Here is a 26,065-nt window from a genome sequence, read left to right as displayed (position 1 = left end):
CTCGGATTGTGCTGCTGCGGGACGGACGGATTGGTGACAATCCGCTCGGATTGTCAGTCAGCAACAAATCTTCTTCTTTTCTTCCCTTTTCTTCACAAATTCCTTGGGGATTTCCTTGGGGACTCAAGGATCCATTCTCAACTTTGCTCTTCTACTATAATATGTACAAAGGCCTTCTAATCTTGTCTCTCCTTGATGCTTGGTCATTGAATTCGATCAATTTAGTCTCGTTTTGCCATGAAAATGCAAGATTCTTACTCCTTTCCTACCAAGGGATCAAAATCTCAAAGAATATGCAAAACAAAGAACTAAAGATAAGAAATGACCCAAATAGGCACTAAAAAGCATGGGAACAAGGCTAATTCGGGGGCTAAATATGCGCCAATTATGGTCACATCAAATATCCCCAAACTGAACCTTTGCTCGTCCCGAGTAAAGAGGTGACAAAGACTAGGACCAATACTAACCTATCCTAATAATATAGCCGATATGAGATAATTAGCGGGTCTCACTCCGCCCCTTCAACTCACAACAAGACAACCATGAGGTAGGATGCCTTCTTGCAAGGCAAGGTGGGTCTTGCCAAAATGGCGACACATCCAAACATTAAGCACATAAAATCACATAAAGGATGCATCTACAAAAAAATAGCCACTTTCCTCATCTAAGTGGCGGAAATTAATTACAAGGGAAGCAATTCAAGGGTACACAATCCTTCATAGATGCAATTTGTTCAAACTACTAAGCCTAGAAGGATACCAATAAATCACCTCCAAAATGTGTCAAGCTAGGGTACCTTTGTCCTCAATCGTTAAATGCTTTTGTCAAGAGTAGACTCCCTATGGTGTTAGAAACACTGGAGGATCGCGGAATTCCCCCTCTTGCCTAGACAAGAAGAAGGGTCGTCCCCTCTCTACCATGCACAAAAATGGATAAGATGGAAAAGGGATTGATAGTATTTGAGTTTCATTTTGGGAGTTTGCTTTCATTGTTGTTTTTCCCCCCAATTTCTTGTGGCATATAACATTTGAGAACACTTTCTTTTGCCATTTCTTTTGATTTTTGGCATTTCAACACTTGACAACTTTCTTTGCATTTCTTTTGAACATTTTCAAAGTCACCCCATATGTAGTGAGGGTGCCTTATTTTTGAAGCTTTAGGAGTCTATTTTTGCTCCTCTTTTCTTTTGATGCATTTTGCAAACTTTCTTTCATTTTTCATTTCATTGAACTCAAATTGATTTCTTTTTTTGTGCCCATTCCCTTTTTGATGACAAAATGTATGGTAGAATATGGATGAATGATGGATGCATGGTTTCAAGGGTCACCTTGGCATAAACGGTAGCCAAGGAGTTATCACACCACAAGGTACTCTTGACTAGGCCTTAATCCATGGGTCAAAGGATACTAGCATGACACATAATAGGGTGTTTTACAAGTATTCTAACAAGCAAAGTCTTAAGAAGAAAAAGCATCTACTAGGGCCTATATACACTTGTCAAGCTTCCCAAGTAGACGGTTTCGCAGAATTTTTCTAACATGCAACTACATGCCATGATGCAACTAGCATATAAACATCCTAATGCATATGATTCTACCAACTAATATGACATATAAACTAAATGCAAGTCCTAAGCTCACGTTGTTTTACCGCATCAATCAAAATAAAGCCACATAGTCATTAACATAAAGAGGAAAAAGGAGATTGGAAAGATCATACCATGCGGTCTTCAATATCCTCATGTCTCGGATGTGGCGTAGTCAATCAATGTGAACAAGAATAGAACAAACACAATATATACAAGACAATATATACAAGACTACAACATGTTTTTGGGTTTTTAATTTTCAAATTTTTATGATTTTTGAGATTTTTCAATTTTTTGGATTTTTGAATAAAAGTTAAATGTTAGAATTCCCATCCCCACACTAATATGGGCATTGTCCTCAATGGCCAAAATGATGGAAATTATGCAAAGATGATGCATGATTTCTATACTAAATGCAATCTACACTAAGCTATACTACATGATGCATGGTTTTTGTTATGACGGAGAGGATAATTTAGATTACCTCCCGTTGTGTATGCATTAACTTCCCCAAACCGAGTGATACACTATTGCTAATGTCCAAGGATGGGTGTAGTTCATGCACACACTATGCTATGCATGAAACTAATTTGTCATTTTGGATTTTGAAAATGGGAACAATAAAATGAGAACACCTCAATGGTACCGAGGTGTGAGTCCTCTAATGGGGCTAGGACTACTCCAACAATGATCAAAATTAAATACAATACAAGGAGAGAAATAGACAAACCATGAGAGGGTAGGAGTCTCCAAGGCTTGCTAATCTTCCATCATGCTATCATCATCACTTCCCTCATTAGAAGTGGCCACATTGCCACTTCCCTTGTCATTTTCTTCTTCACTTTCTTCCTCATCTTCCTCATCATCATCTTCACCATCCTTTTCTTCTTCACTTGCTTCTTCCTCAATATTATCATCAACTTCTTCATCATTACCAACAACCTCATTGTCACCCAAAACGACCCTAGATGCACCCGGAAATAAGACTTCTCTATCCGCCCAACTAGGCAAAGGACAAGATAGATCAAGTAGTCCTTGCCTAGCTAAGTGTAGGAGGGGTGGATATTGAGCCAAGTAGGCATTTTTCCGATCTTCATAGGCTTGCTTGTGCATTGCTTGCATGAGAAGAGTCACATAGTCTTTCCCAACTTCAACTCCTTCCGGCTTGAACTCTTCATACTTAAAGGGGTAAGGTGGTATGACAATGGAAGAGGAGGGCATTTCAAGATCACCCTTTTGTTGTTGAATGATATACTCGGCCTCTTTGGAAAGGGGAAGTAGATAATTGGTCCGGTGGACGCTTAGACGACAAATCTTCGAAGGCAAGGTGAACGATCTAGCTTCACTAGTGAGCCATCCATACTTAGTGTCAAGGGGGTTATGGGCAACCCACTTGAACTTGTGAATCATAGTATGCATATCAACAAGATGGCCACCCTCCTTTGCTTTGTACTTGTTATCCTTATTGAAGTTAGGATCAAAGTGCTTGGCTAGGATAGTGACTAGGCCGCCATTGACAATAACGGTCGTGCCCTTCTTCCCACAATCAATGTTGAGCCATCTATCTACCAAGAGCCTCAAAGAATTGTAAGGCTTGGTGTGTACTCTTCCGATATTCAAAGCTGATTCAAGGAGAATACAATCAAGTCTTGTGAAATGGTTGGTATCTTTCCTAGCAATTATGGTGTTACCCACGACCTTGTGCTATACTCTTATGCCCGGATGGTGGACCAAAAGAGCACGACTCGCATGAAAATCCTCAAATTTCTTCCCGGAGATTGCCTCCCAAAGAGGTTCGGGGTCATACTTTCCATAACTCTTAAAATAACTCGGTTCATCACTAAGACCCAAAATTTCACCCAATTCCCTAAAGGTAATGCGTCTACTAACATTAGCTAGACGAAACTCGAGATTCTCCCTATTCTCAACTTTGGTGACTTTCAAGGAACTTAAAAATTCCAAGGTAAGGGAGGGGTATGTCAATTCCTTTGTTTCAAACAATTTCTTCAACCCCATGGTATTGAAAAAGGCTCTAGTTTGCTCAAGAAGACCCAATTTTTCTAAGGTATCTTCACATATGAATTTGGTGGATTGTAATGACTTCATAGCAAACTTGACAAAGGTATTTCTATGGGTATCGGAAATAAAAGTTACCTCCGGATAATGCAAAAGTTGATCAATTACCGGAGTAGAAGGTGTTGTTGCTCCCATAGAAGGTTGTTGTTGTTGTTGTTGCACTTCCAAGTTTGGTGTTGCTACCACCATAGCCAATGCTTTCTTTGTTTGAAGAGCCTTTTGCCTTTGTGAGAGTGCCTTAGCCTTTGGTGCCTTTGTTGCCTTTGTTGCTCCCTTAGTCCTTGCCATTGATGAACTAACCAAGAAAAGAATGAAAAATCTTCAATTTGTAGTATGCCCAAATCGATTTGAAGGTGAAAGGCTTTGCCTTTATGAAATCAAAAATTGACTCAAAGGTTGAAGATTTTGTGCTTGGTTTTGATTTTTGTTGAAGAAGGAGTGATTGATTTGTTGTTGGAGGGATAGTTTGATTTGTATTTGGTGAATGTTGTTGAGGGTTTTTGTTTTTGTGATGGAGAGGATGAGGGTTTTGATGTTGTGGGTAGTGTTTATGAATGAATGAATGAATGAATGAAGGTGGGAGGGGTTTTAAAGAGACCGAAATTTTCGGTCTGCGGGGGCAATCCGTGCGGATTCGCCCAATCCGTGCGGATTCTCGCCCAATCCGTGCGGATTCTCGCTCTTTTCGACTTTGCAAAACTCGCCTAAAGACGGGCGGATTGGTGACAATCCGCTCGGATTTGCTGAACACGGGACGGGCGGATTTGCTTAAAGACGGACGGATTTCAGTCCAGAAAATTTTGCTTGTTTTCCTCAGCTGCAAAGACGGACGTCTTTCTTTCAAGACGGGCGGATTCTACAAGACGGGCGGATTCTTCACAGGACGCCCGGATTCAGTCACAGTCAAGAATTTTCAAAATTCAGCTCAGTTCAGGACGGGCGTCTTTTCTGCAATACGCTCGGATTACTGAAGACGGGCGGATTCTCAGGAATCCGCTCGGATTCTTTCCCTGTGTACACGGATTCAGTTCCATCCGTGCACAATGCATTTCCCCTTACCATTCTTCCATTCTTTCTTCAAGTTTTGTGTTCGTCATTGTGGGAGCACTACTAAGGCATGGATAGCCTAGGCAATAGCCATCCCCACACTAAGCTAAAAGCACTACACATCAATTGAAATCGTTAGTCCCTCCCTCACTTCTCTCAAACATGACAATTATTTTGATTAAAGTAAATAAAAATCCAAAGATGACAAAAATGCAATACAAGAATTGAAATGTAAGTTAGGGAGTTAGAAATATTTACAAGTGGTGGTTTAGGGAGGACTCCAACAAACTCTCATTCTTGATGAGATGTCAAGGGGGCATGTCCAAGGTGTTGTTGATGTTGCTCAACACCTTGAAAAAGTAATCGAAGGCTTGTTCATTATCATGGTAGAGGTTCTCAATAGACCTTGGCCCTTGTTGGTCTTGATCGATGGCATTACCAATGTAGGGATTAAAAATCCCTTCAAATTCGTCGTCCCAAAGACCACAAACTTCATTGAGTTGATCATTGAAAATCTCTTGCTTAGATGGAGACAACTCTCCCAATTTCTTCTCTTGGCCAATGAGGCCATCCTCTTCTTCCTTGGTTGATTTTGATGAGCTTTGCAAGCTCTCCTTGTCACAATTCACTTGCTCTTTGAATGGAGCATCTTCAATTTTCTTCTTCCATTGGAGTTCGACTTCTTCCTATCATCCTTTCGGCTATAATGATCAATCATGAAACATGGTTCATGCAAACGAGGAGCTCTCATAGTCTTGTCAAGATTAAAAGTTATGCTTTCATCTCCCACTTCTAGAGTGAGCTCACCATGTTTCACATCAATCACCGCACCCGCGGTGTGTAGGAAAGGTCTTCCTAGGATGATTGGAATGTTGGAATCTTCCTCCATATCAACAATGACAAAGTCAACCGGGATGAAAAACTTTCCAATTCGCACGGGGACATCTTCCCATATCCCTAACGGTGTATTCGTCGATCTATCGGCCATTTGGAGTGTGATGTTGGTGCATTTAAGCTCTCCCATCCCCAACCTTTTACTCACCGAGTACGGCATGACACTCACACTAGCCCCTAGATAACATAAGGCTTTGTTGATCGTTGTGTCGCCAATGGTACACGGTATTGAGAAGCTTCCCGGATCCTTTAACTTTGGAGGTGAACTCCCTTGAAGTATTGCACTACTCACCTTAGTGAAGGCGATAGTCTCAAGCTTCCGGATCGACTTCTTCTTTGTGAGGATATCTTTCATGTATTTCGCATAGGCCGGCACGTGATTGATTAATTCCGTGAAAGGAATTGAGACTTCCAAATTCTTCACAATTTCCATGAATTTTCCAAGTTGATCATCAAATTTGGGCTTGGCTTGACGACTTGGAAAAGGGAGTCTAATCACAATGGGCTCCTTCTCCTTGGCCTTGTCTTCATTTTTCTTTGAACTTTCTTCTTTTGACGATTCTCCATCTTTGGAGTTTTGCACAATTTCTTCCTTTTCGCTAGCTTCCACAACTTCATCCTCAACTTGCTTCTTCGGTGCTTCATACCTTGTACCACTTCTCAAGTGAATGGCACTAACGTTTCATGTCTAGGGGATTACTTTGAGGTGGTAATTGCCCCTTTTGTCTTTGTGAGCTTGAAGATGCTAGTTGAGTCAATTGTGTTTCCAACATCTTGGTGTGAGCTAGAATGTTGTTGATGTTGGTTTCCTTTGCTTGGCTATCTTTTTGCATTTGAGTGAAAAATTCTTGTTGATTCTATTGCATTTGGAGGACCGCTTTTTGGACATCAAAACCTTGGTCATTTTGGTGATTGTATGGATTTTGATTTTGGTAACCTTGGTTTTGATTGTAAAAGGGTCTTTGATTTTGGTTTCTCATGGGTGGTGGAGTGTATGTTGTTTGAGGGTTTTGAACATTTTGGCTTTTGTATGAGAGATTTGGATGGAATTTGGTGTTTTCATTGTAAAAGTTGGAATAAGGGGTACCACTCTTGTATGCTTGGAAAGCATTCACTTGTTCATTTGTTCCCCTACATTCACCTTGGTCATGTCCCAAAGTTCCACAATTCTCACATATCCCACTTGGGATTGATGAGGATGCCGTCATGGCATTAACATGATGCTTTGATGATTTTGAGTTTTCCTCAAGTCTAGCCATAGCTTGTTCAAACTTCAAATTCATTGTGTCAATGTGAGCACTAAGTTGAGCACCCAATTGAGTAACGGAGTCCACTTCATGCTTTCCTCCTCTAGTAGCCTTGCGAGGTCTACTATATTGTGAGTTATGGACCGCCATTTCCTCAATCTTGTTCCATGTTTGATTGTCATCAACTTCGGTGAACATTCCATTTGATCCCATATTGAGAATGTTCCTAGAATCTTCATATAAACCATTCCAAAATTGTTGTACCAAAAACCATTCGCTAAGTCCATGGTGAGGACATGAGCGACAAATTCCCTTGAACCGCTCCCAAGCTTCATACAAAGACTCTTCATCCCTTTGCTTAAAACCCGTAATTTGAGCTCTTAGCATGTTAGTCTTTTCCGGTGGGTAGAATTTTTTGTAGAAAGCTAGAGCCAACTTCTTCCAAGAATCTATTCCAAGGGTGGCCTTATCAAGGCCCTTCAACCATTGCTTCGAGGTGCCGATTAAGGAAAAAGGAAATAAGACCCATCTAATTTGGTCTTGAGTCACGCCCGTTTGAGAGATAGCATCACAATAGTCGCAAAAGGTTTCCATATGAGAGTGAGGGTCCTCACTAGGCATCCCCCCGAATTGGCTCCTCTCAACTAATTGGATGAAGGCGGACTTGGCAATAAAATTTCCGGTTAGATGTTACGGTGTAGGAGTACCTTTTGGTAGATTCTCCTCGGTGGGTACGGAGTGTGACGAGAATTTAGGCATTGTAGGTGGATTTTGTGGGGTATTGTGTAATGGGTTTTCTTCTCCTTCTATTGCGAAAGGATTGACAAACTCACTAGTGGGTTGAACAACTTCACTAATACCTCTTAAATTCCTCCTAACAAGTCTCCTATTGTTCGTCAAGGTTCTTTCGATTTCACGGTCAAAAGGTAACAAATCACCTTGTAACCTTCTAGACATGCAAAATATCAAACAACTCGAAAACAATTAGAACAAACCTTGAGGAGTTTTACTTCCTCAAGGCGAAGAAAGACACAACTAATAACAATAAAAAGAAATCTAAATCAAACAAACACCGTCCCCGCAAGAACGGCGCCATTTTTGATGCGATCCCGCTAAGTGTTCACAAATTAAGATGTGGTCGTTGGGTCACGGTCGAATCAAAACACAATTTATAGCTTCACAAACAACTCTACAATTAGTAAAGAGGCAAGTAAAGGTCGGATCCCAAGGGACGGGTATTGAAATGAGATTTCTATTGCAACTAGTGGTGTCTAAGGGGTGTCACAAATTGGGTTGATGTAGAAGGTCACTAAACTAAAATAGCAATGAAAATAAACAAGCAAGATGAATTAAAGAGGTGTAAACAATTGATTAAAGACACTAGGGTGTCATGGGATCATAGGGGAGTCATGGGATATGATCATACAAACATGTTCTCAAATTATAAGCAAGCAATTATTGTTGTGATGGATTGAGTTGGGTTATATCTTACAATCCTAGGAAAGTTTGGGTCCCGGAGCCGAATCGATTAGATTGTACAACACCTACAAGTCGACTTAATCTTCCCTACTCAACAACATGCATGGTCTAATGAGACTCGAGTTGGGTTATGTCTTACAAGTCTCATTGAAAAGATAGGAGATGATAGTAAATGCAAGGATTCATAGGCTTAGCATTTCATCAAATATAACATGTGCATGAGTTGAGATCAAAACAAGCAAGCAAATAAAACATGAAAGCATATTAATTTAAGCATGAATCATTCCCCATGTTGGTTTCCCCTAATCACCCATTAACCCTAGCTAAGAGACTACTCACTCATTATCATGTTGATCATGCTAGCAAGGTTGTCAATCATACCAACAATATGAAACATGATGAATAAATGAAAGTAATTAACAATAATTAAAAAGGGATTAAGAGATTATACCTACTAATGATTCCAATAATAAAGCAAAGATAAAAGAAGTACTTGAATGCTTGATTGAGAGGTTGTCAATCTCCCAAAAATAACCCAAATAATCTTCAATTACCCAAAATAAAGGATGAACAAAAGAGAGATTAAAGAACTAAAACTTGGATTAAAACTTGATTAATACTTGATTACAATATTAAAGAGAGATTTGATTGATATTAACTACACTAATTATTGATAAGAAGAACATGCTCCTCTAATTAGACTAATGGGGTATTTATAGTGGAAATTAGGGAGGATGCATTAGGGTTAACTAAGGGCTAAACTAGTAATTACACTTTTTAGATTGAGCAAGGAGGAGCCGGTATTTTCCGAGAGAAGGGCTTCTTTCTTCGTAGCTTGGAGAAGACAATCCGTCTTTGTCTTTGGAATCCGGCGGAATAGGGTCGGGACGGGCGGATTTCGGCGTTGGAATCCGAGCGGATTCAAGGGAATCCGGACGGATTGTGGAGGGGGAATCCGAGCGGATTAAGGCAAAGCCGCTCGGATTGTGCTGCTGCGGGACGGACGGATTGGTGACAATCCGCATTGTCAGTCAGCAACAAATCTTCTTCTTTTCTTCCCTTTTCTTCACAAATTCCTTGGGGATTTCCTTGGGGACTCAAGGATCCTTTCTCAACTTTGCTCTTCTACTATAATATGTACAAAGGCCTTCTAATCTTGTCTCTCCTTGATGCTTGGTCATTGAATTCGATCAATTTAGTCTCGTTTTGCCATGAAAATGCAAGATTCTTACTCCTTTCCTACCAAGGGATCAAAATCTCAAAGAATATGCAAAACAAAGAACTAAAGATAAGAAATGACCCAAATAGGCACTAAAAAGCATGGGAACAAGGCTAATTCGGGGGCTAAATATGCGCCAATTATGGTCACATCACTCGTTTTTTTAAGTTCGTGATTCTCTTAAGCTCGTATTCCTTTTACATTAGCTCGTATTTTTATCTTAATAGCTCGTATTCTTAGGTGCTCGTATTTTTTAGTTCGTATTCTTTTAATAATAGTTCGTATGATTGGTGTAGAAATTTACCTCAAAGTATTGTTAGATGCATTTTTCCTTCCTGATGATGATATCAATTGCTTCTTGTTCACGAAATATTGTTAGATGTGTTTTTCCTCCTTGATATGATGATGTAAATTGCTTCCCTTTCACCATTTTAGAATCAAAATTATGAAGAAGAGAGATTTGTCGACTGTCGTTTAACAGAAATTTAGAGAAGGGAAAGAAGAGGGTTTGTCGACTGAAGAGATTAGAATTAGGGAAAAAGAAGATGCGTAGAATTTATTTTTATTTTTATTTTTATTGGGCTTAGATAGATATATAGGAGTATATAATATATGTGTCTGTTGTACAATGCTACTGTACAACAGGATGTAGGATCCTATTTGTGATGTAGGGGCGTAGGGCGCAAAAGGGAAGAAAGGGAATTGGAAAAGTCCAACACTACTTTTCTCTTGCTCCTGTTCCAGTATGTCAATTACACTTTTGATTTTACAATTCCAAAGTTACTTTTTCTTTACAAAAATTTAATATCTTGAAAAAGTAACACTTAACTCCAAAATTGAAAAATATTGTAAATCAAACTAAAAAAAATATAAATATTTGGTAGAAATCGGTGTTTTGGAAGTAAAGGACTTGCGGAGTTGCGTCACTAGTGCTCATTGACCTCCGATGTGGACTCTTGTGGTGTCGTCGGTCAAGGACTCGGGTGTATTATTTGAATTAAGATTTTCAACAAGACCCCGTTTTACTATTACTGTAATATCATGTTATAAAAGATGACATAAATTATTTAGATTACGAATTTTAAAGGGGCCCCAAATTAGCATTTTCCTAGGGCTCTAAAAGGTTTAGGATCGGCCCGGGGCTTGTCCTTGGTTCTATGGAGCTGTTGTACATAAACGTTGATTTTTGAAGTTCTGAATAAAAAGCTTACATTTTACCAAAAAAAAAAAAATACATTGAACTAATCAAAACAAAGTTAAACTAATCCAAACAATGTTAAACTAGTTGAGTTAAATGAATCGAAAAATCGTTAAAACAAATCGAATTAAACAAGTCGAAACATCTATAAGTGCGCATCTATGGTACGAATCAGATGTTCCTGCTGATGAATCGATTGGCATAAAATGAATCTAGACCCCGTTTGGATACTTGAATTTCATTTTAAATGACCAATCTCAAATTAGAAATGTGAAATCATAAATCTCAAATTCAAATTCTTTGTTTGGGAAACAAGGGATTTGAAATTTAGAATTTGAAATCCAATTTTTATGTTTGGCAACACAAAGAATTTGAGAATCCAAATTTGATCCAAACTCAATAGTTAACTCATATTGCAAGGTTTTTTAGGCTAAAATTTTCTGCAATACAAAATAGAATGCTCAAATTCGGTTTACAGTTTCAACTAGAATGCTCAAATTGTCCAACTATGATCAAATTCGGTTTACAGTTTCAACTAGAATGCTCGATTACGCTCATCAAGACAAAGCAAAATCCAATCTAATTTTTGATCACTCGGAAGGTCTTTGAGAACTTGAAATTTCACCGGCGCCTCCACGAACATATTTACGGCTTGTAGAATCTGAGGACGTAGGATGCCAACAACTTTGGAAACCTCATCAAATACCTCTTTTCCTCCCAAAGTTGGAGTTGCTTTTAGTCTAGCTTCAACATAACTTTGGAGTGTGTTAGCAACTTGAGTAACCGCATCAGCTAAACTATCACTTTTTCGCTTCTTTTTGGAGCTTGTTGAAGTAGTATCGATGCTAGAAGTCAAACCATCACATGCTTCCTCATCCATCATAGTAGCACCCTCTTCATAGTGCTCCCCTCCATCACCAATAGCTTTATCGGGTCCAAGTAATATCGATATATCATCCCAATGCTCGATATATTTATTGGCATAAGATGAAGTAGGTAGGTTGGCCTACAATGAGTATGCAGAAAAAAGACACATACATGTTAGTCTGATAAACAAGGTCTCAACTCAAAAGCTTATAATAAAATAATCTGATAAAATACAAGGTCTGCTCACATAATATATCAAAGTCCGACAAGCTGAACTACAACTATGCATCTGCCATTGTACTACAGCTAACCAATTTGACAATCTCATACACAAGCTGAACCTAACTCATATAGGTGTATGCTTAAATGCTTAATTATGATCACAGATTGCACTGTAAAATGTAAATCTGTAACTATATGCACTATAAAATGTAAATCTGTAACTATACGAATGCTATTAATGAAGCAATATCACACATGAACTACAAGAAGCAGCTTTCATACCAAAAAAGATAACTAATTTGCTGCAAGCCTGAACTCATGGGGCTGATAGGACATAAGAAATGGACTCAATAACTCAAAACAATATGCCAGTACATTTTAATGAAGCAATATAATCCAACGTTCACCTAACAGAATGCAAAACAAATATCCCAGTACAGTCGAAAAGGAATATGCCAGTACAATCTTTGATCATAATTAAGCAGATAACCAGAACAAAAAAATAGAATAGAAGGCAGACGGATTACCTTGATATATGTATCCCATTCATCCTGATCGTCACGTGATACTAACACCATCTTTCTCTCCTCATCCCACTTGAATTTAGTTTTGGTTCTTATCTCCATGATAGTTCCATAGTGCCTTCTCCAAATCCTGACACGATTCCTCACATTTTCAGTAGAAACGGATACATTTAGCTTGCTTCTTACCTCATCTACCACCGCATGGTAGGCTTGAGGCTTCCAATCTCCATCTCCCTTATTTCCTTGACTTACTTGATTATACAACACTGAAATTAAAAGAGCATCCATTTGGCTATTCCAAGAAATAAATCCTCTCTTCTTTGGTTGTGTAAGAACCAATACTTGCTTTCTTTTTTCAGCCATCACCTATAAAAAGATAGGTCAGAATCTACAACATTAAACAAAGCGATTTAAACAAATACTGGTGAGTGCAAATTAAACCATTTTACCCACCAAACTGCTAAATGCAAGCTCAAGCACTTGCAATCCAGAACAGTTACCAATCTCAGAGTAGTATTAGTAACACTAAATATTTACTCAAATGTACAACTAAAAAGTAGGTGACATTCAGAAACAAGACAGATATGGCATGGCATGGCATGGCATTAAAAATGATAGGAGAGAGTCGTGTTTAAGACGACAAAATGACAGATGGGATAGACATATGCAATCAGAAACATCCAAAAAAGCTCACATTAAACAACTTTCCCCTCACTGTCAGTTGTCACTTTGTTAACAGAAACAAAAAAAAAAGACAGTCATAAATCATAATTTTAGATTCAAAAAGCATATGAATTCTCAAATCAGAAAAAAACAGAAAGATCATGGGAGATACTTCAGACTAACCAAAAAAAAGACAGGCATGGCATGGCATGGCATTAAAATTTAAGGAGCTAGAGAGCATTAATGAAGAGTTTTTAATGACTACTTACCACCATCATTTTCCTCTTTTTTAAGGAGCTAGAGGATAGTCAGATACCCCTCCTAACTCGATAATTGTTCCACATTTTTGCTGCAAGATCGTCTCTAAACTTATTCTACTCTTCTGTTTGTCTAACACTCACTACATAATCTTCTCCGCCATCCTCTTCTTGTACCACTGCATTTTGTAAATCTTGTTCTACCTCATTCATTAGAGCCATTTCATCCATTTTTTCAAATCTTAAGAAGTTGTGTAGAATGACACAAGCATTTATGATTCTGACTTGGGTTTTTTTACCATAAAAGCTACTGGTCCTCATAATACCCCAACGCTTTTTCATGCAACCAAATGCTCGTTCAATTGTGTTACGAGCTGACGAACGGCGCAAGTTAAAAAGCTCCTTGGAATTTATTGGGGTGTTCCCTCGCCATAAATTTAAGTGGTATCTTGTACCTTTATATGGTGCTAAGAAACCTTCACCATTGGTATACCCTAAGTCCACAAGGAAATATTTATCCTTTGGTACTTTAAGATTATAAGCATGCCTTTGAAGAGCGTCGCGGAGGACACGTTGATCAGAAGCGGACCCTTCCCACCCAGGTAGAACATATGTAAAACAGAGATCTGGATCACAAGCTACTAAAACATTTGTGCTAATGTGACCATTTCTATCCCGATACCTACCTCGATCCTCTAAAGAGACAGTCATATCTATATGAGTGCCGTCAAGTACGCCAACCACACCCTCAAACCATTTAAATTTTGGATCATTGACAAAACTAGTGGTAGTATCAACTTCCTTCACGTTGTATTTTCCTATTTTTAAAACAGCTCGGAGCACCGTGTGAAATTGGCGACTCACGGTTTCTCCTGATCGTGCAAAAAGAGCTTGAATAGTTCGAATTTTCAAATTGTAAGCAAGGATGTGGAGAAAAAATGCGACAACTTCTTTATTAGTCACGTTTCTAGAGGTAACTAACCCACCCTTTGATCTCAGAATCCTACATAATTTCTCCAAACAACGCCTATCGAAACGCAATTGCTCTTGACATTTTCTATTGTTTCTTAATGTATCTAACCACATTGCTCTTTTTTGTGAACGTTCGTGTTCGTTCCAAGCCAAATCCCTAACCTTATACCTTTTGTAACTCAACTCCCCTACTATAACGACAACACAACCCACAACTAGCGTGAAAATCTCCATATCACCATCTTCTTCTTCTATTCTGACACGTTTCCGTGATTCCCGTTCATTATTACCCGCCATATTACTCAATAGCCTCAAATCTGAAAAATTATAGTGAGTTTATAAAATGTAAACAGAAGAGTACAATACATCAAGCATCAGCTCAATGCATTCTAATTTATGAGAGTTATGCTCAAAATATAAGTCTCGAGACTGGCAACCTAGAACACTATCCACCTACAAGACTACAAGCATGAGTGTGACTCCATATATGTTGCATAACTCTCATATCCATGTCAAAGTCTGAAGTATCAGGTAGGGTACACGAATAATGCAAATAGACTACCTTGAACATGCACACACTTTATCATCTCTAGCACCCAGAGATGATAGAACCTCTTCCCAAAATCTAACTCATCCATATCATACACTCTGGCCTCAAATCAATGTTGTTTACACTTTAACTAACCAAAACTAAAGCCGAAAAGTCGATTTCATCATCAACACACATGACCAGACAACTAATTCAGCGACGAAACTAATTCAAACTCCATCTCTCCATCATAAAACATAAAATGAACGAAACAACTATAAAGAGGCATGGGTTCGTCCATTTCTCCATTATATCAACACACAAAAATTGAATATCATCCATTCAATCAACTAATCAAACTATAAACTTCAATACACAAAAAAAAATCGAATATCAACTATTCAATGAACAAATGAAACGATAAATTTCAACACACAAATCATAATTTAGCAGAGTAATTCGAAACTTAAACCTAGAAAAATCGAAAGAGGCATAAACATACTTGAATTGCTCTGATGGATGTTGGGGAGAAGAAAAACGATGATTATAATCCAGGAAAAATCGCAGGCTGAACTTTGTCGATGAAATCGCAGGCACGAATCCTAGAAATTGGGGATGAACTTTGTCGATGAAATTGATGTTGATGAATCGAGATGATGGAGATGTGAACTGTGGGCTGGAGTTGTAATTTGGAATACGGGGGGTAAGGGTGTGGATTTGGAATGGGCCGTTTTATTAATCTTTAGAATTTGATAGGATTTCAACCAAATCCAAATCCAAATTATGCAATCATCCCAAACACCATATTTGGGCCAAATCCGGGATTGCAAATGAAATACCTGTTTCCAAACAGGCCATTAATGGAAATGGAAGTTGTTGCTAACAAACAATTAATTGGCAAAAACCTAATTAGAAACAGAATCAATTGACGAAAAACCAATTCAAACATAATCAGGCGAAGATGCTGATAATGGCGGCGGAGGTGGATGCGAATCTGACGAGAAGAAGGACGCAGTTGTTCGACGAGAAGAAAGACGCTGGTATCAGAAACTGGGTGGGGACGTAGTGGCCGCACGTCTCTACATGGGGTCTAGACGTGAAGGTCTTAACACAAGCGGAGAAGTGGTGACTCCACGTCTCTGCCTTTTTTTTTACATGAATTTCCCTCTGTTTAAAGGAATCGATTCATTTAATTTGATTAATTTAACAATGTTTTGATTCATTTAATTCGATTAGTTCAATATTGTGTCTGTTAATTTGTTTTTCGATTGAGTTTAATTGGTTTGTTTATTAATTCGATTAATTTTGTTATGTTAATTCACTTAATTTTGGTTTGTTAATTCGTAATTTTAAAGTTCACTAGATAGAAGTGAGAGATTAAAGGAATTATTAGTAAAAGTTATGAAAGGGGCAAACTTGTCTTTGAGTATAATTGGGCAACCATAAATTGTTTAATAAGACTGTCTCATAGTATAAGACCAGCCCGTATGAATTAAAGCCCAAAATAAACAAAATACTTCGGAGTACTCGTTTTTGAATAATGTCTATCATATCTTCCAAAAAATAGGAAACCAACATCCAGCCAACACTAATGCCACCAACGACCATCTCCAGTCCGGCTCGACAAAGCGCAACCCACCCCAACCTCTTTGCAATTAATCGACTCAGAACCATAATTTTTTAACATGCCACTTTAAATTTTCAAACTAAATTTAGTAGTCATTAGACTAAAACCTTAACATAAATAAAGAAAAGAAGCAAATTAAAAACCCTGAAATTTCACCGTTCTTCTATGAATTTTCAAGTTAAAATTGTGAGTTTTGAAATTAAAAATTTTAGATAATTAAAATATGTACGGAAAATGCACGCGGTGCCTTGAAGGTTTGACATTTTGCCCGAAATACCCAATTTTTTGATCTGGAAAACTTTAAGAGGCCATAACTCGTGTTTACAAGCTCAGAAAGTAACGATTTTTTTCAAATTGATCATCTTTCCGAGAACTATGACTTGAAAAAAAAATATCGAGTTTGGAATTCGTGACCAAGAGATATGGTCACTCAAAGTTTGTTCGGTCAAAAAAATTTTGACATACAAAAACTCCTAGCTACGGGATCCAAATATGACAATTTGTTTTTTAAATCGTAGTTCTCGGAAAAATAATCGATTTGAAAAAAAAAATATCACTTTCGGAACTCGTAAACTCGAGTTACGGCTTTTTAAAGTTTTCTGGATAAAAAAAATTGGGTATTTTGAGCAAAATGTCAAATCTCAAGGGCAGCACGTGCATTTTCCGAAATATGTATACGGGGAAGTACAAAACTTCAATTCAGCATAAATCACAACCCATAATAATCGGCTTAAAACTCAAGGGTTTTCCATGTAAAAACACGGGTATTCAATTTTAAAAACTGGAGATACGAAATCTTGTTGTCCGTGGTCGGTGTCGAGAAGTCGCCGTCAACGATTGTCGGATCTTAACAATCTCGAGTTTTAATTGATTGGTGGAGAGATAGATCAGAAAGGGCAAAAAGAAGTTGATAGAAACGACAACCGCGAAGTGGATGAGGATGCAACTTGTTGCGGCAGTAGAGGCGGCCTGCAATGGAGATGGAGGAGTTGGTGTGTTGAGGGCAGAGGTTTTCTATATTTTTTTTTTCCATTTTGGTTTATCGTTCCCCTTGTTGGGCTAGCCTCCTTTATTCGACCCGTCCTATGCTATAGGAACATAGGACGGTCATATAGAAGAGTTACAAAACTATAAAGGTTGAAAGAGGTGAATAAAGTTTGGGCTTGTTTTTAACTGGGTCGGTCTTATTCTAAAATAGGTCTTAAAGAACAATTTGTAAATCTCTTGAAACGTAGTAACTAGTACGGAGTATCTAGCAACAATAACACGAAAACAAGATTTTCGAACATTTGGTAAGCTTAGCCAAAATTATGTGCACACTAACGAAACCTTAAAAACTACTACCTCCAAAAATACATGTTCTTCTCATTTCATTAAAATATTACTCACATATAATAGAGAAATAGGAAGAACATTAATTTTTGGAGAGAGTACTAAGTAATTGATGATTAATTGATAATGCTCAATCTCTATCTCGATTCTAACCGTGTTTTGGACCTAGCTCATGATTCTTATACAATAACATTACTTGAGCACTACAAGAGCTCCTATCCGATGTCTCATACTCCTTCCATCCCGGTCATTTATTTACCTTTTATTTTGGCACAAAAACCAAGGAAGGAGGAGGGGGCCATTTGTGGGCATATTATTATTGAGTGACACTAGTAGAAAAATGACATTAGGCAAATTAAAAAGGCTACGGTTGCTCTAAATAACTGTAGCCATTTGTAAAAGGCTACGGTTCTTGGCAAATAACCGCAGCCGAATATATGAAAGTTTATAAAAGGCAACTGTCATGGTAATGAACCGTAGCCTTAAGTAATAAAAATATACTCCTCCATATTACACCAATGGTAACATTGACTTTTTCACACTTGTTGAGACACGTTTTGCAACGCAAATATCTTTTCTTACGCATTATTAAAAATTATAAAAATTTGATATTCTTATAGCATTCATGACGATAAATCAAACAAGATCTCACAGGACTATATTTTGTCTTATAGATTAAGAATAATATCGAAAATTCCCTACGACCATGAATAGTGGCAAAATGTTCAATTTTATCATTGGTCTGGTATGGAGGAGTAACAATAAAAAAAAAAAGTAAATATGGAACACAACAGTACAACATATAGGTGTTCTTATATACTCCGTATTACTCTTATTACGACCTTTCATTCCCTTCATTCTTATTACCCAAAACCAACTCTTAATTACGACGCTCATGACCTATTAAAGACCTTATCTCCGCCAACCTCTCACCGACCTCCACCGTGTTATCGCCGGCAGCCATTTCGTGACCGTCGGCTTACATCCATCTCGACGCAGTTCGTGAACCTTCCAGTTCGCAATCCCCAATTAGGTATGATTCTTTATTTCAATAAGTTTTAAAGCTATCGAAATTCATATGTTTTTCGAGGATTTGTTTTCATTTTTCACTGAATTTTTGTTTTGTATAATGTTTGCGCTTTGTGATTCAGTTATTTTTATCATGCTAGGGTACGATTAAGTTAGTTAAGGTTTTCAATTAAATTTGATCATTATTAGAGATTGCAATTAGACTTCCTTCTTATTTAAAAATTAAGGTTTCTTTGTTTTACTTAATTGCTGATAGATTCCAATCCTTCTCGTTGTTGGATATGTAATTTAATGAATTGGTTAAGAAAATACCGTAAATTTTTGCGTTACTCATTTCGTGATTAGTACAGGAATCTTACTTAGTTTTAACATTGTGCAATTGTTGCATCACTTTACTAGAGTTTGGTGTTGTGGAAGTGTTTTTCAATTGGGATTAGTCTATATCCAATATTTGTAAAAGTTAGTCTGTAATAGTGTCTATTTATCCTTGATCAAAGGTGTCTTTGTCTTCTAATCTTGCTTGCTATCTTGTTCAGGTACGACATCGTGCGTATATCATTTTAATCTTGGTTGTTGATTTCGTATTCAAGCTATATGAGAGGTACACTATACATGATAATTGTTTTTGGAGATAAGCGGAGTAAGGTTCATAATAATAAGGTTTGTTTTCCATTTTTCTTTCTATTCACTTTTTACTTATCCTCATTGACAAATTGTTATAGAAGATTTAGAACCTTATTGAAAAATATATGAGTTTAGAATACAAAATTTCTATTCTTTTATCCTATCCAACTGATGACATCTTTTAAATATACAAATCATGCAGTAGGGATTACACCGTTAGACAAGCAGAATCAATCTATCTATGGTGAAATATAAAACTGCATTGCTGAAATTTCGTATGCTTGTCATATTTGCCTCTCAAGTCTTAAGAAGTGGAGTTTTATGAGTATATTTGTTTATGATATTGATTGGTAATGAGTTTAATACCTAGCTATGTTATCCCCCGAACTCCTCTAATGATAGTAATGGTATTATGTTTACCATCAAATGGTCTCTCACAAGACCAACTTGAGGTTTAGTCATATTGTAATTTGTAAACACCCTATTCACATATTGTGATACATCATCACTGTTCAGTGAATATGATCATTTAGTTTTGTTAGCTTATGATGAATGGGTCACCAATTTTGGTGCAATTTTTATGCTTATTTTGTTGCCCCCATTCATTTCATCTAAGTATGTTTGTTCATTCCATCTCAGTGACTATGATCATTTAATCGTGTTAAGTAATTGCTAGAAAAGTATTGTAGTCACATAGCCTTAATTATTTTGCCTTAATTTTGTTTATGACATTGATGTATCACTTTTATATATACTTTTATAGCTCCTTTCATACCATTTTATATACCATTTTCATGTCTTTATATCGTTTATATGCCTTATTTCAGTGAATTATCGATACTGCCGCTACTTTATGTTTTAATGCAGAAATGACGCATTACGAGGAAAATCAAGCTAAGATGAGCATAGCGGAGATGGCATAGTGGAATACACGGAGAATGGCACGAAGAACGAGGTAGCATGAAGGCTAGAAGTGAAGAAACGAAGAAATCATTCTGTGTAGCTGGTTCCTCGATCGAGTCCCCTGAGGCTCGATCAAGTAATCGTCCTCGATCGAGCTGAGGAACCTCTCTGGCAGATTTATTTCCGGATTTTCCTAAAGCAGTTATTTTATATTATAAATTCTAAACTCGTACGTTATTATTAGGTTATGCTTTATTTTGCTTAGAACGGCGGAGCACTCTCTAGTTTAATCCTTCCTTGTTGCTACGGTACTAATCTTTCTTCAATAATTATTCATTCAAGTTTATGTTATTCAATTATTGTTCTTATTTCATGTTTTCAATCATGTTTTCATTTATCATTATTGTTTTTTATTGCTTTAGTCATGAGTAGCTAAATTCCTCATCTAGGATGAAGGGGATCTAGATTAATTAGAAAGGGGAAATTGATTAATTGCTAGAGAAATCATATAAGTTGTTGTTTGATTATTGTTCTTATTCTAGTTAATTAATTTAGGCCTGAGTTGTTAATTAGTGTAGCGAATTAATCCTTTCGCCGACAGGGTTAGAATTAATATAGGCTGCGATAATCAAATAGATTGTATCTAATTATAGTGATCGCATGTTAGAATCGATCTAAAGGGCATAAATAGAATCGACCGATCTTGTGACCTTAGACAGCTTGATAGATCTAGCAATTGATTAAAAGACCCCGTATAATTGACTTAGTGAACCGGAAATCCTAGACTTTTAATATCATTGTTTTTAACCCTTTTTAATTACTCGCAATTAGTTGGTTAGATAACAAACAAAACAAACCCCCAAGAAAACGGTTACCTTCAGACAATTTAAATATTTACAGACTGACTATTACCGCCTCCCTTTGGGTTCGATACTTGTCTTACCACTAGCTATTCTTGTTAGTTTTGAGATAGTTTTATTTTGATTTGGTGATACGACTTTAGCCTTATCAAATTTGGCGTCGTTGCCGGGGAAGGCAACAATTGTTTAGTTTGTTTCTGTTTATTTTGTCTTTTTGTCTCAGGGAACCTAGTTCCTTGAGACCGTTCTCACAGTTTTCTTGTTAGTACCGTGTATGCCCAGGTCAGATAGGTCAAAGGTTATTCCTTTTGATCTTGAACCAGAAAAAACTTTTCGCTACAGACGGAAATTTAATCAAGAAGTGGGTCAAGTAGAAGACTTGAGTATACTTGACGTCGAGACGGCGAGCTCAGCACAGTCGGCCGATCAGTCCTACACAGAGGACGAAAATTCCGAGGCCGATATCCCAGTCGAAACTCCTATTCCCGAGACTACCATCATGCCTACTCTAGCCAGTCACTCCGAGCCGACCTTAGCTTCTATCCCACAAGGATTTAAGTTGGCCACTACTGATAATGGAACTTTTGAAATTCGGCCATCTTACATCAATTTGGTGGAACGAAACTTATTTGGAGAGGCAGCTGCTGAGGATCCTGCGACACATTTGGAGAAATTTGTAACTTATTGCTGTTTTATTCCTTTAACAGCTTGAGTGACACAAGATCAGATAAAGCAGGTGCTTTTTCCTTTCTCTTTAAAAGATGGAGCTGCTGAGTGGTTAAGAGACTTGGATATGGAGGGTTGTAGATACCCGTATCCGTCGATATTGGAATTTATAGAGAACCCGACAAACATCCGATGATGATAGGACACATGTATTCTTTAGTTGTCATTGTCATTATTTGGGCTCGTTTTACGATGTAGAATGAGCGTTGTCGACGAAGTATTTTATTAATTTAAATGATATTTAAATTAATGTTTTTTAAAGTGAATTCATTTTATTGTTTTAATTTGAATTTATTTCCTTAAACTTATTTTATTGAAAATAAAATAGATATTTGATTTGAAAAATCATTCTTTAGTTAATTGATTTGAAAAATCAATTTAAATCGTTTTATAAATCGTATTTGAAGAACTCGTTTTTTACGACGATTTTATACGCGATTTTGAGCTCGTTTTCAACTTGATTTGGGCACGATTTTCGAAGCAAACTCGAACCAATTCCTGACCCATAACCCAACTCATCACTCACCCTCATAACCAAGCCCTAATACCATGCAAACCCACGTCCATACCTCCTTATTTTCGAGCCCCAAACAGAAGCACAAACCAGTCCGTCACCCTTCAACCCGAGTCCACTAAACAGCCCCAAACCCGCTCCAAATACCACTTAAACCCGTGCCCATTAACCCTAATCCATACCCTAGTATCCTACCCATATTACCCTAGCTTAACCACCGATAAACTCCCCTCCAAAACCCTACACGAGCTCACAATAGCTGCTGGACAGCAGCAATAAACAAACAGCAGCCCGACCGCTTGTTGCTCTCTTTTACCCTACTTTAACTCCCTATAAATACCTCCCCTCTGCCATACATTCATTCCTCTAAGTTCTCCATACATACTACTGTCACTTACAAGCTTTAAACTCCACAAACAAACCCTAATTGCCTCTCAAAAACCCTCGACAAAACCGACATACAAAACTGAGAATCAGTTTGTGTGTCCTATTTGGAACCCTTCGTTCAACCCTCAAACCTCCATTAAAATTCGAGTTTCTTGTTCCTAATTAACCACACAACATCCATCTACATCTTAGACAAATATTCACGAGCCAAATTGCCCTTGAGAGTACACGAATCCCCTCGAAAAACAGAGTGACATACACTCTGTTTTTTGCGGCTTTTCTGTCTGTCCGATTCTGTTTGTGCTCATTTTTCGTGCCCAATAATTCAAAACGAGCAGGGATTGTTTTAAGATCTTTGTTCTACTCTCTTTCTAGTTTTCAAAACATCTTTTAAATCTAATTTTCACCGTGAAACGAGTGAGAAATTGCAGTTTGAAAGTTGCTGTCCAGATTTGCAAAAAACGTGTTATTGCTTTGTTCCTTCGTCGACGACGGCCTCTCGAGATAAAATCTACGATCGATTACGACCCAAGACGGTGTCAACGATACATGTAGGTTGAGGGTGCATCAAATCCTCCTCTTCTCCCTTTTATTTCGTTCTTTTTTATGTTTGTTTTTTATTGTTTCGTTTTATTTTGTTTATCGTTTGTTTATCGTTTGTTATCGTTAACTATGAAACTAGTTTAGTCCGAGTATGAGTTAAAGTACCACCACGAACACCCGCGTTGACTTGAGATGGGAAAGAAATCCGCCACATCGGTCGGTCGTACACCCCGTCTCATTTACATATCCTCGTGTTCAAGGTAGGGCATTAATAAAACGAATTCTAACTTCGCTCCTCGCTTTTGACCCCTTGCTTGTTTCGTTCAATTCGACCTACCCTAGAACCCTTCGCATGTTAGTTCGACCTCTGATTGTTAACATATAACTCATTTAGACGACATTAGATCAATTTAATAACCTAATTAGACATATTAGGTGGCATCGACATAGCTTTAAAAATCAACTAACAATTCTATAACTTAATTGAACGCATCTCTCTTTTCACTCGATTTCTCGCTAGCATAGGAGTGCGTGATTAGCACCTTCCTATTAACACTCGATGAGTAGCGTTAATATCGTAACTTCGTGACCTAATTCGACCCCTTTAGGCCGTGTAGAATACACATTCGCGTGACATCTTTTCCATCGATCAACGTCGTTTCTAACTTGTTTTCTAGCCCGCTTTCGAACTCGTTTCCCAATTATTTGATCTAACTAATGAACTTGACCTTGGAACTAGGATGGCCGTGGTTTGGCCGTGAGGTTGGCCGATTTCTTTGTCCTTCTTGCTTCGTTTTTTGTACCCATTGTTCTTTGTTGTTTCGTTGCTTGTAATTTATAATTTGCCCATCGAGTTGTAACTTTCAAGTCTGTTTTACTTTTATCGAGTCAAAAGCTTCTTCAAAAACCTTAGTTTTATTTGGTTAGATGGTTGTGCTCCAATTCGTGTAAGAGCGTAGTAAATCGCATGTTGTTTAAAGCGACATGGCCCGATTTATGCTAATGCATGCTTTGGTGTGTGGCCCTATGTCTAATTTGATAAGATTAAGTGAAAGCACGCATTACGAGGAGTGACCTAAGGCCGTGAGTCATGTAAGCCGTGGGCCACCCCCCTTGTGCACGTTTTCCTAGGCCGAATTGGCCGTGTAGTGTGTCGTGTATGGTTTTGTGTATAGCGTTGTATTTTAGATCGAGTTGTATCTTTAATTTCTTGTTGTGTCGGCATGAAATGCCTGGGTTGTAATAGGATAGATCCCAACGGCTCCCCCATTCCCCCTAAGCCTTGTTTGCTTTGTTTTGTATGTTGTTAGATCAATCAACCCACATGCTAAATTACAACTCTGAAAAAGTTAGTTGCATCTAAATCGACATAAAAAACTTCACATGTTAGGGTTTTAAAAACGATGTTTGCATATCATATATCGTAGTAGCTATAACCTTGTTTGAAATCCGATACTTGACTTAGTAGAGGCCGTTATCGACGGGCGGGGTTAGGTGTCCTTATGGGCTTCCTAACACGTACCCTCACCCCTTACTCAAGATCTGTGGTTTGTGGATCCGTCTAAATACCATTGGATTACGAGAGTCATTCAAATCGAGTGATATAGGGTACAAGTCTTTATCTTTAATCACTCGTAGTCGATTGGCTTTATGCTTTTCGATGAAAGGTGTAAAGTTGACTTGAACGGTTCCAAGTTCCCAAAAAACTTGGTGGCGACTCTAATTTGTCTTAATTCGATTCGAAAGAACCTCGAGTCGATTATGCCTAGTGTGGATCCTGGACGCAGCTTCGAGGGCCTTGTCCACGATTTGGCGACTCTACTGGGGAAAAGAGGACTAGTTACACTTTGTTTCTAGGGTCTTTTCCTCCGAGGTGAAACTTGAAAAGAAAGTATTGGAAAGTAAAACATTACTCGTAGTGCTACGATTCATGCATAAACCCTTAAGGACTTTCCCGGGCCGTCCCAGCGCTTCTTTGTGACGCGTGGGGGGCGACGTCCCACTATGCCAGGAACTTGCACATTGCTTGTTTCCGCTCCGCCTCGTCGTGGTTCTTGATGGTGGGGATGCTCTTCTAGGTACTCTACCTAAAGGCCCTTGCTCTATAAGACCCAAAAATGATGGAGGGCATAGACCTTCTTGTAGAAGACTTGCTGAGACTTAGAGATGTCTAGGAGCATACATCCTTATAACATGAGAATGACAATGTGCGAAATGAATTTCCCGAGTCTTTTCAAATTTTCCGTATCGATTTCAAAACCGAACTTTTGGACAACTTACTTTCAAAATAGCATGGTTTTAAAAACGCGGAATGCTGCCCAAGTAGGACTAGATTTTTCGGCCCAAAATAAGCTTTTATAGCCGGCATGCTGCCCATTTTAAATCTCATTTTTAAATCAATTATTCGTTTTTTTTTCAAATTCAATCCAAAATGTTTCTCGAACCTTAACCAAGCATGAAATGCGTCGAGTCGTGTCCGGGTCCTGGCCGTGTTTGGCTAGGCGTGTTTCGTTCTAAGTATCTAGAACACGGCCCTGTTGGGTCACCCAAGCTCACCTCTTGGGATTCGAGTCATGTTGGTCGACCAATTGGTCTAGGATAGTCCACAGAAACGTCCAAGCTAGGCCATTTAGGTCGTTTAACTTAAACCTAAGGGCTATGTTAGTCCAATCACGGGTTTAGTCACACCGAGTCCAGTTTAGAATCGAGCTATGACAGCTTGAGTCATGTCGTCTTGT

At 38.1% G+C, this 26,065-nt stretch overlaps 1 protein-coding gene, 1 long non-coding RNA gene and 1 other non-coding gene across 3 annotated transcripts; 2 read left to right on the top strand and 1 right to left on the bottom strand.

Moving 5' to 3' along the window:
- Positions 1-7,132: 7,132 nt before the first annotated feature.
- Positions 7,133-7,239, top strand: LOC141637118 (small nucleolar RNA R71). Its single transcript, XR_012541680.1, has one exon. It is a non-coding gene; the product is annotated as a small nucleolar RNA R71 (small nucleolar RNA).
- A 4,044-nt stretch (positions 7,240-11,283) lies between these two features.
- On the bottom strand, positions 11,284-12,724 carry LOC141628750 (uncharacterized). The gene is made up of 2 exons (XM_074441847.1): positions 12,365-12,724; positions 11,284-11,754 (listed from the first exon to the last, which is right to left on the bottom strand). Exons 1-2 carry the CDS (start codon positions 12,722-12,724, stop codon positions 11,284-11,286), a joined length of 831 nt encoding a protein of 276 aa, XP_074297948.1.
- Positions 12,725-18,603: 5,879 nt separating this feature from the next.
- On the top strand, positions 18,604-20,646 carry LOC141634347 (uncharacterized). Its single transcript, XR_012539069.1, has 3 exons — positions 18,604-18,774; positions 19,307-19,430; positions 20,262-20,646. It is a non-coding gene; the product is annotated as an uncharacterized LOC141634347 (long non-coding RNA).
- The last annotated feature ends 5,419 nt before the right edge of the window (positions 20,647-26,065 follow it).

Source organism: Silene latifolia, chromosome Y (assembly GCF_048544455.1).
Source record: "Silene latifolia isolate original U9 population chromosome Y, ASM4854445v1, whole genome shotgun sequence".
Lineage (NCBI taxonomy): Eukaryota > Viridiplantae > Streptophyta > Magnoliopsida > Caryophyllales > Caryophyllaceae > Silene > Silene latifolia.
The sequence above is the reverse complement of the archived record's forward strand: the minus strand, read 5'-3'. Positions and strand labels throughout refer to the sequence as shown.

Excerpts from the sequence above, each read along its gene's own strand:
- LOC141628750 (XM_074441847.1), bottom strand. The coding sequence starts at position 12,724 with ATGGCTGAAAAAAGAAAGCAAGTATTGGTTCTTACACAACCAAAGAAG. Across the intron at positions 11,755-12,364 it reads AATGGGATACATATATCAAG|GCCAACCTACCTACTTCATC; the intron begins GTAATCCGTCTG and ends TACTCATTGTAG.